The 15,967-nt window shown below is 34.9% G+C and overlaps 1 protein-coding gene across 1 annotated transcript in view; it reads right to left on the minus strand.

The window, feature by feature from the left end:
• The window catches only part of UBR1 (ubiquitin protein ligase E3 component n-recognin 1), a 149,126-nt gene that overhangs the window by 81,886 nt on the left and 51,273 nt on the right, over positions 1-15,967 (minus strand). The window contains exons 6-17 of the mRNA XM_036734149.1: positions 15,638-15,776; positions 13,420-13,482; positions 12,850-12,973; positions 12,414-12,518; positions 11,693-11,781; positions 9,760-9,858; positions 8,725-8,882; positions 6,609-6,708; positions 5,647-5,775; positions 3,696-3,876; positions 917-978; positions 60-170 (exon numbers count right to left, since the gene is read on the minus strand). Coding sequence (XP_036590044.1) covers positions 60-170; positions 917-978; positions 3,696-3,876; positions 5,647-5,775; positions 6,609-6,708; positions 8,725-8,882; positions 9,760-9,858; positions 11,693-11,781; positions 12,414-12,518; positions 12,850-12,973; positions 13,420-13,482; positions 15,638-15,776 — 1,360 coding nt within the window. The remainder of the gene's footprint in view (positions 1-59; positions 171-916; positions 979-3,695; positions 3,877-5,646; positions 5,776-6,608; positions 6,709-8,724; positions 8,883-9,759; positions 9,859-11,692; positions 11,782-12,413; positions 12,519-12,849; positions 12,974-13,419; positions 13,483-15,637; positions 15,777-15,967) is intronic.

The raw sequence follows: 15,967 nt of genomic DNA on the forward strand, positions 1-15,967 counted from the left end.
AATGAAGAGGTTCAGAGACTATTTAGATTCATATATGTGAAGAGCAGAGTTTGATGTACCTGGCTAATTAAAGAAAGACCATTTCTTCGCCACATATCAGCCCCAACTTGGGCAACCAAAACTAGACAACGCAAGGGATATTCCACCAGCAACTCTACTTGAAAATCTTCCTAAAAGTAAAGAGCACAGAATGTCAGTATTTTAATATAAATAGATTTATTTGTAGAGACAGGATTGTCTATTTTGGAGCTGTAGTGAAACTGCTAATATGTAGAGCAAGCAGCTTGGGAAAACTGAGAGTGGAGATAACCTATCCACCTCTCCCGCTGTTGTTCTAGCTTTACTGGGAATAAATGGGAGATAATGTAGGAGGAAGGGTGGCAGAATAACCTGCCTTCCTCTGGGATTACCCCTTAACAGATGGCAAGGTATGCTCACAAGAAAAAAACTCCAAGTGTAAAACATACATTTTTGTAAAAATTAATTTTTTAAACCTAGGAACATGCTCCACAAGTAATGTGACATAGCTCACACAAAACAGTAAAGATTTAAATACTTTTGTGACATAAAAAGGGCACTGGACCAGAAGGAAGGAGATTTGGGTTCTAGTTCTAATTTTGTTACTACCTGGCTTGTGACTCTGGGCAACTCATTTGACCTCTCTGCATTTCAACCTTCTCATCTTTAAGATGTATAAGTTGAACTAGGGATTTCTCAGGTCAATTCTTGCTATAAAATTTTAAGGTAATTTCAACATGCCACAGAGGAAAACTTTCTAAGTAAGAATTTCAAGTGGATTTTCAAGGTATCCTTTTTTTTTCCTTCTTCACTATTTCTTCATAATATTCTTTACTATTCATCAACTAGGAAGTGTTTAGAAATGAAAGATAAGAAAAATCAACCCTTAAACACTTACTGAAGGCACGAATTCATGCAGTCTTGAAAAGGCGCCGATCTTACTTAAACGTACATGAAGACCTGAAACATGAAAGAAAAATGAGTATGACAAAATCCAACTCATATTGCTCAAGTCAACTCGATACCTTATGGATAACAGGATAATCCTTTAAAAAAGTTTGCTTTTTGTTGATAAGATTTATTTCAAAGTACTCTTATCTTTCAATTTCTGATTAAATTCTTAATCAAGGTTATTAATAAATGCCAGTATAGTATAAAAAATTTAGAGTTAGATAGGATCATAAAGATTATCAAACACAACCTCCTCTTTTATTCGATTAGATTTTTTAGATACTGAAGTCCAGAGAGGAGAAAGAACTTCCTCAAGGCCACATAGGTAAAAGGTGGCTGAGGGAAAACATGAACTTAGGTTCTCTAACTCCAAATCCAGTACCCATTATGTCACACTGCCATTAATCAAAATTTATAACTCTATATCACTCAAAGGCAATTGGTGTATATATCTATATCTATATCTATATATATATATATATGTATACACACACATATAACATATGTGTATACAACAATAAATTTAAGAAGTGACATGCTTATACATTATACAAAAAATATGGACATCATTCTAAATTTAATCCACATTCAGAAGATATTTAAAGACACACAAAAAAAACTTTCTTCTTAAGATGAGTTAGAATGTTGATACAAAATAATGTGATGTTAAGGATTAAGTGCAAGGTCGTTCTGTTATCACTTAAATGTTATAGAGAAGGACTGATATTGATTTTGCCCTGAAAACAGTTGCTTAATCAGATTAAGTCTAAAGAAGTATGAACCATCAGGTGTGAAACAATCAGAACCTGACAGGAGGGAAACAAGGGGATATAGTTTGGAACTATCATCAATTAAAAAAGAAAAACCATCACAATTAGATGAATGACAGAAAACAGGAATAAAAGAATATAAGGAGTCAAAGACAAAAGCAAGCATGTTTTAAAAATATTTTATTTTTTCCAATTACAAGTAAATTTTTTTTAACAATCATTTTTTAAAATTTTGAGCTTCCTATTCTCTCTCTCCCTCCTCCCGCCCGCCCTCCACATTAAGAAGGCAAGCGATTTGATACAGGTTATACATGTGTAGTTATGCAAAATGTATTTCCTTATTAGTCATGTTGAGAAAGAAAAAAAAGATAAAAAAAAGCCCCAAGAAAAATTTAAAAAGTAAAAAAAAAAAATAGTATGTTGCTATTTGTAGACTCCATCAGTTCTTTCTCTGGAGGTAGATAGCATTTTTCATCATGAATCCTTCAGAATTATCTTAGATCATTATATTGCTGAGAATAGCTAAGTCATTCACAGTTGATCATTGTACAATACTGCTGTTACTGTGTACAATGTCCTCCTGATTCTGTTCACTTCACTTTGCGTGATTTCATGTAAGTCTTTCCGGGTTTTTCTGAAAGCATCCTGTTTATCATTTCAAGCATTTTAGCAGGGAAGTATGGTGACATTAGCAATACGATGGTGACACTGGACAGTGGGAAATATCAGGAACAAACAGCTATGTGTTTGTTTCTGTTGATTAGGTGCATAATATAGAACAGCTATTTTCAAAAGTGTAATGTGAAAAGTTCTTAGAGATGGTCTAAATCTGTTAGAGAAAGTAAGGGGCTCAAGACAGAACTGGGCAAGCAGCAATGTATGGCATACAATATTTGGTGAGAAGCAGCACAGCTTCTCACTGTGGATAGAAAGCAGGGCTCTTAACATGCAAGTCCTGCCCCCAATATCTACCCGGGCAAATCATTTAACTTTTCAGGGCCTGAGGCAAAACTCTAATACTCTAAGCTGCACTGATGGCATAGATAGATAAGAGTTTCCTTTACAAGAGTTGATATGCTGATGAAATCATAAGATTGATCAATAAAAAAATCAACCAGCCCATACTTGGCATGTTCTGAGCAGAAGCAAGCATCCCAAATGATGAGCTGCTAAATTAAAATGGCCTAGTGATCCAAAAAGTTTGAGTGCTGCTATTTAACAGTATCTTAAAGACATAATTATGCCTCTTTAGGTCCATTAAGTCCAATGCAGTTCTACTGAAGTAGATTAATAAGTGGAATGAAAAGTAAGAGTGTTAAAAATGGAAGTAGGCCTTCAAGTTCTTGATAAATTCAGGAAACCATCTGACTCAATGCAAATGATAAGAAAAAGAAAGTTCTGTAAAATTTTAAGTAGTGAGGGCCACTAGCTGCAACTATTGGATCAAGAAGGGTACTAAGTATCCTCCTGAATTTTGAAAAATCTTATTTCCTCCCTTATCAGACTATTGATCAGTTGCTCAAAGAGCCAGGCATACGATATCCCCAGTTTCCTAAGTGACTGGTGAGTTCATAGTACGTATAAGTAGGAATATGAGCTATCTGAGCTAGAGAGACAGATAGAGATACAATCATACATCTCTCTATATAAAAAGATAGATATGTAGAGATGGATATATACACACATACATTTAGGGAGGCATACAGATATATAGCTACATATGTTCATATAGAGAGACAGAGAGAGACATTGATGGAGAAATCTCTCTAGTCAGCTTGTGCTTAACTTCTATAATAAAAAGAACTAGGATATGCTCCTAGAGTAGCATTTGTAACATGGTTTTCTGAATTAAAAAGAACTTTCTGAATAAAGATCTATTCTGGAAGCAAGAGCAGGTTTTATCACTTTGAGTATACAAAAACCAAAGATCATGTAACAAGTCAGAAAGAAACTCACCAGCAAGCGTCCTGGAGAGTGGCAAATGTATGCTGACAGGATCTACAGACACTTTGTGGGGCTTGCATTCCAAGGTGTGGCCATACAAGTAAATGACAGACTTTTCATGAGAAATGTTACTTAAAGTACATTTCATCACAGCTTCATGACAATCTTTATAAGCCACTAATAAGAGCTCTTCCTGAAAACAAACAAAAAATACAAGAATGTTAACTAGCTATTTAATTCTGTTCAGCAAAAATTTGCTAAACCTCAACCACATGTAAAGAGTACTATGTAGGGTACTTGGGAAGAGAGAAATACAAAGTATAGATAAGATATGGTTCTTTACCATCTAGCTGGGGAATACGGCATACACAAATAACTAAAATACTACAAAAATTCATTAGAGAATTATAACACAAAGCACTTTGTGAGGTGAGTAAAAGGTTGTCATTGACTTAGGTAGGAGCAGGGAAAACAGCTTCTGGAAGAAGGTGGCATTTGAGTCAAGCTGGGTAAGAACTGAAGAACAGGCAAAGATAGACGGCATTTAAGGCATGTAATCCGTTTCTGAAAGATCTCAAAAGGCATGAGCATAAAACATAGGAACAAGAAAGGACAGGGCTTACACAAGAGACAAAAGGTGGTCTACTTGTCTATAAATACATGGAGTACATAGAGGGCAACTAAGATGGTAAAGGGCCTAGAGAAAGTGATATATGAGGATCACTTGAAGATGCTGGGGATGTTCTGCTTCTAAAAAGAGAACATTTACTAACATATAACAGTCACCATAAAGTATTTGAAAGGCTATTAAATGGAAGAGTAATTAGATATGATCTTCTTGGCAATGGAAGGTTAAATAAGTAGCAATGGATAGAAGTTTTAATGAGGAAAATGTAGGCTTGCTCTAAGGAAAAATGTCCTAATGACTTAAAACTATTGAAAAGTAGAATGGTCCACTTTTAGAAGCAGTACATTCAACCTCTCAAAAAGCACTGAAGTAAAGTTTGGGTGACCTTGTATAGGATAAGTTAGAGGCCACTTTTGGATGAGATAGCCTCTGCGGTCCTTTCCAAATCTTTGCTGGGAGTAATAGAAAGCTTGAAAGGTAGGGTGATGACATACTGTGGGGGAGGGCTTGGGGTGGGGATGGTGGGGCCTTAAAAGCCAGGTAAAAGAATGTGAACTTTGTTCAGTAGGCAGTGGGGAATCAACGAAGATTTCTGAGTAGAGTAGCAATATGATTAAATCATTAGATAGCCTAGAAGGGTGAGAGAGTAGAATAAAGGTTTGTGAGGAGGCTAATAAAATAAATCGTCCAATTAAATAGTAATGACAATCTCTACTAGGGTGCTGGCACTAGGACGAAAAAGAAAGGGAATGGGTATAAGAGATGTCATGGGGGCAGAAACCATAGGTCTTGGTAACCAGACTATGAGAGGTGAGGGAGAGGAAAAAATCAAAGATAACATCAGGTTTCAAACCTTGAAAAATGGGTGAACACCACTGATATAAAAAGTGATGTCAGAAGGAGGAAAAGGTCCAAGGTAAAGAAAATAAGCTTCTTATTAGATATGTGGGACTTACTCATTCAACAAATATTTACTGAATTATTACTATGTACAAAGCACAGTGTTAGACTATCTTTTGAATACAAAGAAAGCCATGGCATTTATGGGTGGTCTGACTCTCTAAAGAAGATAAGAAATGTACACAAATAAATCAAACATAAGGTAGTATGTGTTAGTTGCCATATAAACAATATAAATTAAGTGCCAAAGAACAGAAGTAGCAACAACTTCTAGCTGGGATAAAAGTAAGAGTTCTGAAATGGGTGCTATGTGAACTGGGCCTAAAAGGACGGGTGTGATTTTATAAGCTGGAAAGAGAGAGGGAGGATATTCCTGTATGGAAAGCAAAGACATAAAAGAGGAAAAAAAAAATCTCACAGATAAGATTTACTTACATCAGAAGCGCACCATTCTTGGAACATTAAAAGAATGTTTTTCAACTGCATCTGAATAGCAATAGCAGCCTCCCAGTCTGGCTCCACTTCAATATGCTGCCCTACTTGCCTTTTGATCTCTTCCATTCCCTGAGAATAAAACCCAACAACACACACACATATTTTAAAAACATAGCTATAGATGTATGTAAACGCATACACACATGTGTACATATATGTACATGTGTGTATGTGGTTGTGTGTGTATAAAAACATGGCTTTTCTCTTTTTTTAAAAGTAGTATTGTCCTAGCTGTGAGACCCTGGGCAAGTCACTTAATCCCAATTGTCCTGCCTTCCCCCCTCCAAAAAAAAAAAAAAAGGTAATATTGTCACAATCCAAAGAAATACATTTTAACAGAAAAATGAATAATAAAAGTATCTTTAATTTACATAAACTAAACATACTGGAGAACTTAAAAAAAAAAGACTGGTTCATTTTATAAAGAGGTAAAGTGAAATACTAACAGAATATTAAATGAGTCTATAATAGAAATCCTATTTGGGGACACACATGATAAAACTTCTACTTTGTTCTTTCTCAATTAAGGTAATTATCTTCAAAATAAAAAGCACAAATCATTACAAATATTTATAGGATCAGGGCTCTGCAGCAGGAAGAAACCTCAGAGGTCATCTAGCCCAACCCTCTCATTTTATATATGAGGAAACTGAGGTTATGGGAGTTTAAGTGACTTTCCCAAGGTCACACAGGTAGTATCAGAGGCAGGGTTTGAAAATCCAGGTTGTTTGACTCTAGAGTTAGCATTCCTTCCCTTATACTAGGCTGCCTCTTCCATATAGCAAAAAAAGAAAATTTGTCATACATGATCCTTAAAGATAAAAAGATCAGAATGATTTTAGATAGATTTAATATCATTCCTCTATGTCTTCCATTAATGATGACAAGAAATAATAAAGTACCTGCATACATGCAAGAATCTTCAAGAAAGATCGAAAACCTTCAAGAAATTGTACTTTTAACTTCTCTGACCATAGTGCAGGCTTACTGATAAGGACATACCTGTTTCAAAAGACAACGAAATATGTTACTTACCTACCTAGAAATAATTTTATAGTTCACTGGATTACAAACACTATCATTAACATTCTTTAAATAATGCAACAAAAAACCACCATCTCATTCACTGCAATAACATCAAGCTCCAGTAAATAGGGATCTGGATATGCTAATTTATTTTCTGGCTAATAAAGCTAGGATATGAATTTGTACTCTGGCAAATGTCAGACAAGGAAGAAAAAATACTTACATACTATATCCTGTGAGGCAGGTATGGCTCCTTAACTGGGCAAAGAACTGACCTAACCTAACAAAGGCTTCCACAGAGATTTCCTAGGTTGCATGTAATCCAAACCCACATCCTGCTAAATGGAGAGACGGCTCACAGACTTGCTATAAAGAGGCGAATAAAGGAGTTGGCAGGGATGGTTTTATCACACAGATAAGAGGTATCATTTCATGGGATTCTTAGTCATCCAAATAACCAAGTACTTATGGTATGCATTTGCAAAAAAGATGACCATGAAGATAACTGCAGTCTGTGTGTAGATTCTGTTGCAGAACGTAAGGAGATAGCAATCCTATGGAAAACTTCATAGGGATAACCCTGATTCAAAGAATTTCTAAGACACTCAAAACATACACTTTAATACTTTGTGTCTTCAATGCAATTGTCAGTATATGTTGTAAAACCTTGTTCAGGAATAAGAAAATAAAGGGGCCAAAGACTATTCAGAAGCCACATTCCTGTAGCCTATGTAGTTCAAAAACTTTCTTTAAGAGAGTCAGGAGGTGTGAAACATGACAAGCATTAAATAACACAAAAAAATTTAATTGATTAGATTCTAATATAAGATATGACTGGTTATCAATGAGGGAATCATTTTCAAATCAGCAAGGTATGGTCAGATTTGTCAAAGCAAAGATCAAAATTGATATCAAAAAGAGGAAGACAGAGCATGTACTTGAGGCAGCTCCAAAAGGATCTATTTAAACAAGCTTCTGGTACTTAAAAAAAAGGTGGAGGGGGAAGAAATGGACAAAAGAACAATCACCAAACTAGCATCCCATAATTTAATTTAAGTGTAATTAACGTAAAGCAATTACTACAAAGAGAAGACTAAAAGAGCCTAGAAACTGCCTCAGCCAACAAACATTTTGTCTCTTTGACGTTTATAGCAGTAAAGGGCAACACTGGTTTAGAATATAAAATCATCTACAAATATGCAAATCCTGCAAAAAGAACAAGAAACCACCCGAGGGAAATGTTTAGAGAAAGCTTGGTACAAAGACAAAAACAAATGAAAAGATATAGCCTAATTTCCTTCTTTTCCTTTTCTTCAGGAAAAAACACATTAAATTCTTATACATTTAAATAGACAATTTGTCCATCACTGCTTACCTAGCCATCAGAAGACTTGAAGAGAAAAGCATGAACACAGAATAGTTACTGATCAAACTCAGTGGTTCCCAAAGGGACTAATAAGTGTGTTTCACATCAGTTTGGGAGAGATAGAAGAGATCCAAGGGATCCAAGCTCCATACTCCATACATCCAAGCTTTGGAGAAGGAGAAAACCCTTGTTACAGCCTTAATAAAACACCAAAGGCTGTCTGCAGGTTCAAAGTAGGATTGTTCTAACCACTTTACAGCAGGGTTTCTCAAAACCCACCTGCATCAGCAGCATTCTGTCCTTGTGGTCCAGTGTTCAACACATCATCACTTAGAACTGCAGTTACCACAAGGAAAGCTCTTTTGGTCACTCTCTATGACCAGCAATTTCTCCCTAATATCCAAACTGAGGTTTAGGCACAATTAAACTAGGATTTGACAAGGCAAAATTATCCCAATTATGAATATGGGCATAAATACACAGCAATCCTTTGTTTCTTACTCTTCTTCAAATAAAATCTTATATAACAAAATATATTCATGGTTTATCTCAGAGGGAGAAATAAATTAAGAATACATACTACTTAAAAGATAACCCACACACACCATTTCCCAAAATCAACTTACTTGAGGTCACATATAACCGCATATACCCTTCCCAATTTGTCCTGGCTGTAACCCTGGAAGTTGAATTTGTTGTTCTTGTCCAAGTATTCTGGTAAAACTTCTAGCAGTGTTTCAGTAATGACAGAGATAACATTCTGCTCTTCAATGAGATGACGAGCCTACATAGTATTTCAATAATACTTACTTTAATATTAAGCCCTCAAATGTACATCATTTGTTTATTCAGCAAATTACAGAAAACGAAGTCAGCACTCAATGTAAAAATCTTCAACCATCCCCGTTAGAGAAGAAGCAAATAGAGAACCAGGATATATAATCATTATCAATGTTCATGTGAGGAACAGTATAGAAAATGACATACTTTTCAAAACCGACCATGTAAGTATCTGCTCTAGAACTACCACCTTTCTTATAATCATAGAATTAAGATTTAGAACCAGGAAAAAGTGGAAATCATCTAGTCCAGCCCCTCTGAAACCCAGAAGTTAAGTGACCTTCCCAAATAAAAAAGCTGGGCTTTGAATTCAGGTCCACTAACTTCTTTCCACTGAATCATGCTTTCTATTCTGCTCCCTCAAACTATTATCCAGTCTGCTGAAAATACACAAAGAGAACAGAGCTGATCTCTCAGGAGACATAAAGGAAAGCAGGGCTCTCTATTCTCGAGGGCTAGGTACCATAATCTCCAACAACTAGAAACCTTCAGTAAATCTCCCTCTTATCCTGGCTTCTTATTCCAAAACAAAACAAAAAAAAATTAGGAATGAAAGAATATTTAACAAAAACAAATTTTTCACATACACAAATACATATACACACACATTCAGAAAGCAGGTTTGACTTAACTGCATGGGCCCAGAATAGCTAGGTGGACCTTGATAAGACTCCTCACATCCATTCCCAGATACTCAGGTATATATGTGGTTTGGGTGGCAAATAGATGAGTGGCAAGTTTACTGATTGCTTTGATTTTAAGAAAATGTAAAAGTAATATGAACCACAAAAAGTAGGAACAAAGCAGTAACGTGTACATACCAGAGTAGGAACAGTAAACATCTGAACTGATAATGCAGTCACAGAGAGACTTCTATCATGATCATCACTGATGTAGTCTTTCTGTAGTGGTTTATAAAACTGAAAGATTTTTAGAGAATCTTGATTACAAACTGTTATTAGAAACTTTTTCAACAATTAAATTTAACTCATACACAGAGACAACAATATCAGAAACATCAAGAAACCTGAATTCTATCCCTAGGCCTATTACTCTTGTGTGCCCCTAAGTTCTACATCTATAGGGCTAGACTAAACATTAATAACATTTTGCAAACACCTGAAAAAGACGCATAAATATTAGTTCAATGATCCAAAGCAACAAATCTGATAACTATGAAATATCCCAGAGGCAGCTCCAAAGAGCTAGGATTGGGTGGGACTCTCCTCATAATTCTAGGATCTGAGGAAGTACTCAGCAGAGAACAAGGGGTTTCCTCTTTGTGTCTGTGCATGATTATTAAGTTCATGATAAAAATACTTTTTTTTTACTAAGTAACAATACTTTTTAAAGTTTTTTTAAAACACAAAGGAATTTCCTAAAGTGAGAAGGCATCCCTACAGAGAAGAGGTAACTCTAGAATTGAGGAGTGGAAGTAATACAGCATGCGTATGCTAGTAATTATTCAGAATGTGGGTTCATATTCAGAATGGCTCTAATTTGAAAGCGAGAAGATAGCTGGGGCAGTTGCAAGGTAGAAATCATCTCTTTATACCTTACAAAGTCAATCTGTTACTGTAGGGATAAACCCTTCTATGTACCTCGCTTCTTGGTGACAAACCACTAAGAAGAGTTTTCACCAAATTGACTCAGAATTTTAGGGCTATCATTTTAAAAATTCTCATTCATAAGATGCAGCTATGGTATTAGATCCAAACAAATATCACCTGTAGAGGGGACTCAAGCCTTTGCCTAAAAATTATTTTGGCTACACTCATGTTCAATGTTCTGCCTGATAATGACAAAAAAGGGTATGTTTTAGAACAACATGACTGCCTTCCTTGCTATCAACTTTAAAATTCAAGGGTGTATCCCAAAAGATCCTAATTTATTCTTAATGACACATCATGTTATGGATTGGTTATTCATAAGTTCATTCTTGCACAGATTTCAATTTGTTACTTTGGCCTATCTCATCATACTCTCTACACTGTCTACCACAATCTTCATTCCACTTTCTACTTCCAATCTAAGCCTGACTCTTTTTCTTGGACCAGTCTCAGGTCTCTCAGAACTGCTTAAAAATCAAAATTGAATCAGTTAATATTTATTGAACATCTATGTGTAAGGCTTATGGAGGGTAAAAGGAATTGAGAAAACAAATTTTGAAAGTGTGAAAAAGTAAGCAATAATGCAAAAAATAAATAATGGGGATAAAAGAATTAGAGTATTCGGTGAATCCTCTGTGGAAGATTTAAGGAAGGAAAGACGGAAAAAAAAACTGCATCACTGGAAGAAATATCCACACCAATGAAAGCATAAATTTATCAGGGTATAACAGTGGAGGAGATAGGATTAAAGCTTCCCTTTTCATTTTAACCTTGAAAATACAAGTATAATTCTAGTGCCTATCCTGATTCTTCCTTCTCAGCCATATAACTCTTCCGCCCCTTAATCTGAAATCACTTCTCTAACTCATCTTCTACTTCAATACATTAATGAATGAAGAGATTAAGTAGATTGAGTATTTCTGTGAGTGGGATAGTATGTCCTCTCCTTGCATGGTTTTATATTCTCTGCAGGAAACCGTTTATGAGACTATCAGGTGCTGAAATTAAACAATAAAAATGAACTATAAAAATCAAGCTTTTCAAAAGCACTCCACTTCTATTTCTATTCTTTTACTTATAAAAATCACCATATTCATAGGCACAGACTGATATTTTCATATAGATATAGATAACAGACAATTACCTTCACAAATTCCATGGCAAACAGTTTTTTATATTCTATTTCCATGAAAAAACTACTGAAGATCAATTCGTGAAGTATCTTACGTGCACCTGTGAAAAATAACATTTTATGGGGGTAGAAGGCAGGGAAATTTTCCAGGATATTCTAAAAATAATGAACATGTTAATAGGCCTCAACCAAAACATTAATTTGGCATTGTTAATAATATAAAGCCATAAGTGTGGCTTTTCTTGTTTTCTTCACATACCAGCATTTCTATAATTCCTCAATTTATTTTATGTCCTCGCTTCGCCTTTCCTCTTATTTCGTATTTATGTGATAAGTGTGGATTTATTATAAATATGGAAGGAATATCCTTACTTGAAAAGTCTCTTCTATCTTTTTTCTCATTTTATCACCATCATTCCTCTTCTCCTCTGTCCTCTCCTTTACTTTTTTCTCTCTCATGAAGAAATTTTCGAGAGAAACTTGGATAAGATCAATGAGTAAATATTATTTACTGCCCCTGACTAATAGAGGAGATTGAAGTCAGAGAAATACTAGCTTGATAACTGAGGTTGGCCTAAAAGAATACCCTTTTTACTAATAAGTGACTAAATGATCTCTTCACCTTAAGGTATCATAGCATTTTAAAATCAACAAAGTCAGTCAATTTAACATTGAGGGAAGTACTTGTTAAAATGGATTATGGCTCTTACTCAAAGCAATAAGATCTATTCACCTTTATAAAGCTTTGCATCCCAAAGCATTAACCTGCTTATGTGGCAGGGATCATCAGGGACATCTTCCTGGAGGCAGGCCTGGCAGAAGATCTGTCGAAAATCACCTGGGAAAGAAAAGTCAATGCAAACATTCATACTTTTCTCAATCCTTCTCCAAAAACACATAAACCATCTTGTCTTAAAATATCAGGATTACTAGTTTCAAACATTAACAACTGGCTGCTTTATTTTAAGGAATTAAGAGCCAATTAAGAAAACAATTAAGAACCTACGAAAAATACAAGGTATGACCCTGAAAATATATCAAAAGCTTAACAACGGAGGGAATAGATTAATATGATCACCTTAATTTCAAATGCAGTCTATTTAGTCAGATTTTAAAGCCATGGGTAAGAAAAGAATGTTTATAAGAAATATGAAGGAATATGTGCTTACTTGAGTAGCTCATAAGTTTGTTCAACCAGGTGCCAAGACGCAAAGCAAATTTCTGATGAGCCATAACATCAGCATGTAGAACTTCTACATGAAGTGGATGCTGAGAAACATTTTCTGAATGAAACTAGAGATACAGGAAATAATTAAAGAAAACAAAGAATAGATTGTTAGGAAAACCTAAAGCATAACTAAAAACTAAGCTTAACTGCCTTCAGATGTTAATTTAACCAACAGAATCTTATAATTTGTTGAATTCATCTAAAATTTATCTCAATTGCCTTTCATCTTTATTTAACTTCTTCCTTCTATTGTTAATTTTCTGTTCATGAGGATTATGGCAAATGGGGAAAGAAGAACAGAACGATACATTAAACAGTGAGCCATCAAGCTCCTGGAAGGCAGTGATCATGTCGATTTGATTTAGTTTGTACAGCCAAGTTTATACTGTGGAATGTCTTGTTCCCCCTCCTATAACCATCCCCTCTAGACCAAAACTCTCAGCTTCCCCTCCACTGACACAGCTCTCTCATGGTTCCCTTTGTATGTTCAAATACTTCCAAAAGCAGTTACCTTGATACTTTCCTTTGCTTCTCGACAATGAACACAAGATCCTAGTTTAACAGCCCGACGACCCTAATTATAAACAAAATTTGGAGGACTATTAAGTAACAGAGTGACATTGACACTAAGCAACACTGGTGCTAAAAGTCTAACAGACTATGAATTATTAAAACTTGCTTGCTGAAGCCTAGACCAAAGATGAATCTGTCTCCACCATGTTCACTTGGAATTCTAAAAAGGAAAAGTGAAGGCTGGTGGCTTCGCAGCCCAAAGCTCTCTAACCCTATGGCTTCAGGATATTAATAAGATCAGAACTGCACCTTTGTCTTAAGTTTATGGTCTTTTTTTATGAAAGTAATAGACTCTGTTTTAAACCTGCCTAAGAAATAAGTACTGGGACCAGTACTGAGCTTCACAGACTTGGAGCTATGAAAAGTCATTGAAGTGTAGCAGCACGATGATCTTCACATCATCTAGAACTCACACAATCACAGAGTTGGTGAGTACCTCAAAAATCACCTGGTTCACCCCCAACCAAAGCTCAAATCCCATCTTCAACATCCCAGGGAAGTGGTCAGTGAGTCTCCCCTTGGAAGCTCTCAAGTGACTGAAAACTCACTTCCTTGCCAGACTATAACTACTACTTTATGAAAAGGCTTAGAGGTGGTAAGAGAGACATAACTGTCTTCAAATATGTGAAGGGCTAGCAACTGAGAGAGGAATAAGATAGGAATCAGATCAGTTCCTGAAACTGATTCTTATATGGCATAATTTCCAGGCCTTTGACTATTCTATTCACCTCTGGAATGGCACAAGAGAAGATGGGTTTTACATCCTGGAGAATATATGTCAGTCTCATGGAGGCTAGCATCTGTGATATGTAAATGTTAATAATTACTACTAACTAAATTAGTCACCACATTCTACTGTGTAGGCCAAAGCTTAATACAAAGCAATCATCTGGCTATAACATAGAGTCAGTTATTAAAAGAATTTAAATGCTTTTAAACCATTAGAGAATTTAAACGCTTTTAAACCATTAGATATAGTACTTCTGCTTTCAACTCCATCTGGGAGATAAAATTATGAATAATGATATAACAACTTACATTCACATAATACTTTAAGGTTCAGAAAGTACTTTATGTATATAATATCATTACATTCACAGGATAGAAGTAAATCTCTCATTAAAAACAAAACAAACATGTCCTTAGAATAAACGTTCAAAAGAAGGCAATGTTGTCCCTTAGTATGTACATTCTTTTTAAAAGTAATTTGATAGCATACCTAAAGGAAAAGTTGATTGTGTTTTAGCATAAATAAACATAACATAAAAAGAAACAATTTACATCACATATATTATGCATATATGCAAGACTTTTAAAACATGCATTAAAAAGTTGGTAAGAAATCTGATTGCTGTCAATTATGTAAAACATAGTAGGCTCAACTCTTGATTACTCATTATTCAACTGATTATTCAACATGTAGACTGTTTAAGACTCTTTACTGCTCTTCCCTTCTGTGTGTTGCCTTTTGATCCTTTTACAATTACTACCTCCATAAGCAGTGCAGAAATACAAGAGGAAGAAAGTTAAAACATTCTAGTTTAAAATGCCTGTGCAGGAATAGCATGAGGAAAACCAAAATCTTTCATATATAAATAGTATGTTTTCCCAATCAGATTACAAATAGCTCAAAAGCAGGGACTAGGTCTTCTACTGCTTCTTTAACTCCCCTAGAATTTAGTGAGTAGAATATGTATATAGTAAATGAATGCTTAATAATGAATAAATTATTAAAATTATTCAAAATTAATACTAAGTGATATAAAAATTAAACAACTTCATAGACCAAAGAAAATAAATTGAAGCAAAGCAACAATAGCAGGTTTACCTGGTCTGTTTTTCCATTATATTAAAATCTGCTACATATATAATCCTGGGTGTTACTAAATATACTCATCTTAATTATCAAAATGATAGGAAAAAGACTGGGAGCGAGATTATTCAAAACCTCAGACAGATCAAAAGAACTAACCAAATATTTGGTGAAATTTTTCTTCTTATTTCATTATTGTAGGATAGTTAATATAATATGAAGATTAAATTGAAAGGAGGCTAGTGCCTGATAAAGCTAGTAAATGTTAAATAAATATCTACTGAACTGACTGTTGATGAACACACAGGACAATGTAATTGCAATAGATTGACATTTCCCTAACCTCTTTGTCTATGGCAGTGGTATGCAATTGAGCTTCTGCAAGTTCACATTTAAGAGCTTTCTGCAGACTATATATAACATGGTCATAAGAATGGTGCTCATCGTTGAACAGGACACAGTAGTATCTCTCAGTTTTCTCCCTAATAAAGAAAAAATGAGACAATTAGATAATCAAAGGAAAACATGAAAAATATACTTGGCATACATATACAAATAAAACATAATAAGAAAATTCCATTATTCACAGGTAGATTCTTGGCATTAGACTTATCCTCATAAGTCTTTTTTAAGTATTAAGTTAACCAATCAACAAGCATTTATTAAATGCCTT

This window comes from Trichosurus vulpecula, chromosome 8, assembly GCF_011100635.1.
Source record: "Trichosurus vulpecula isolate mTriVul1 chromosome 8, mTriVul1.pri, whole genome shotgun sequence".
Classification (NCBI taxonomy): Eukaryota; Metazoa; Chordata; class Mammalia; order Diprotodontia; family Phalangeridae; genus Trichosurus; species Trichosurus vulpecula.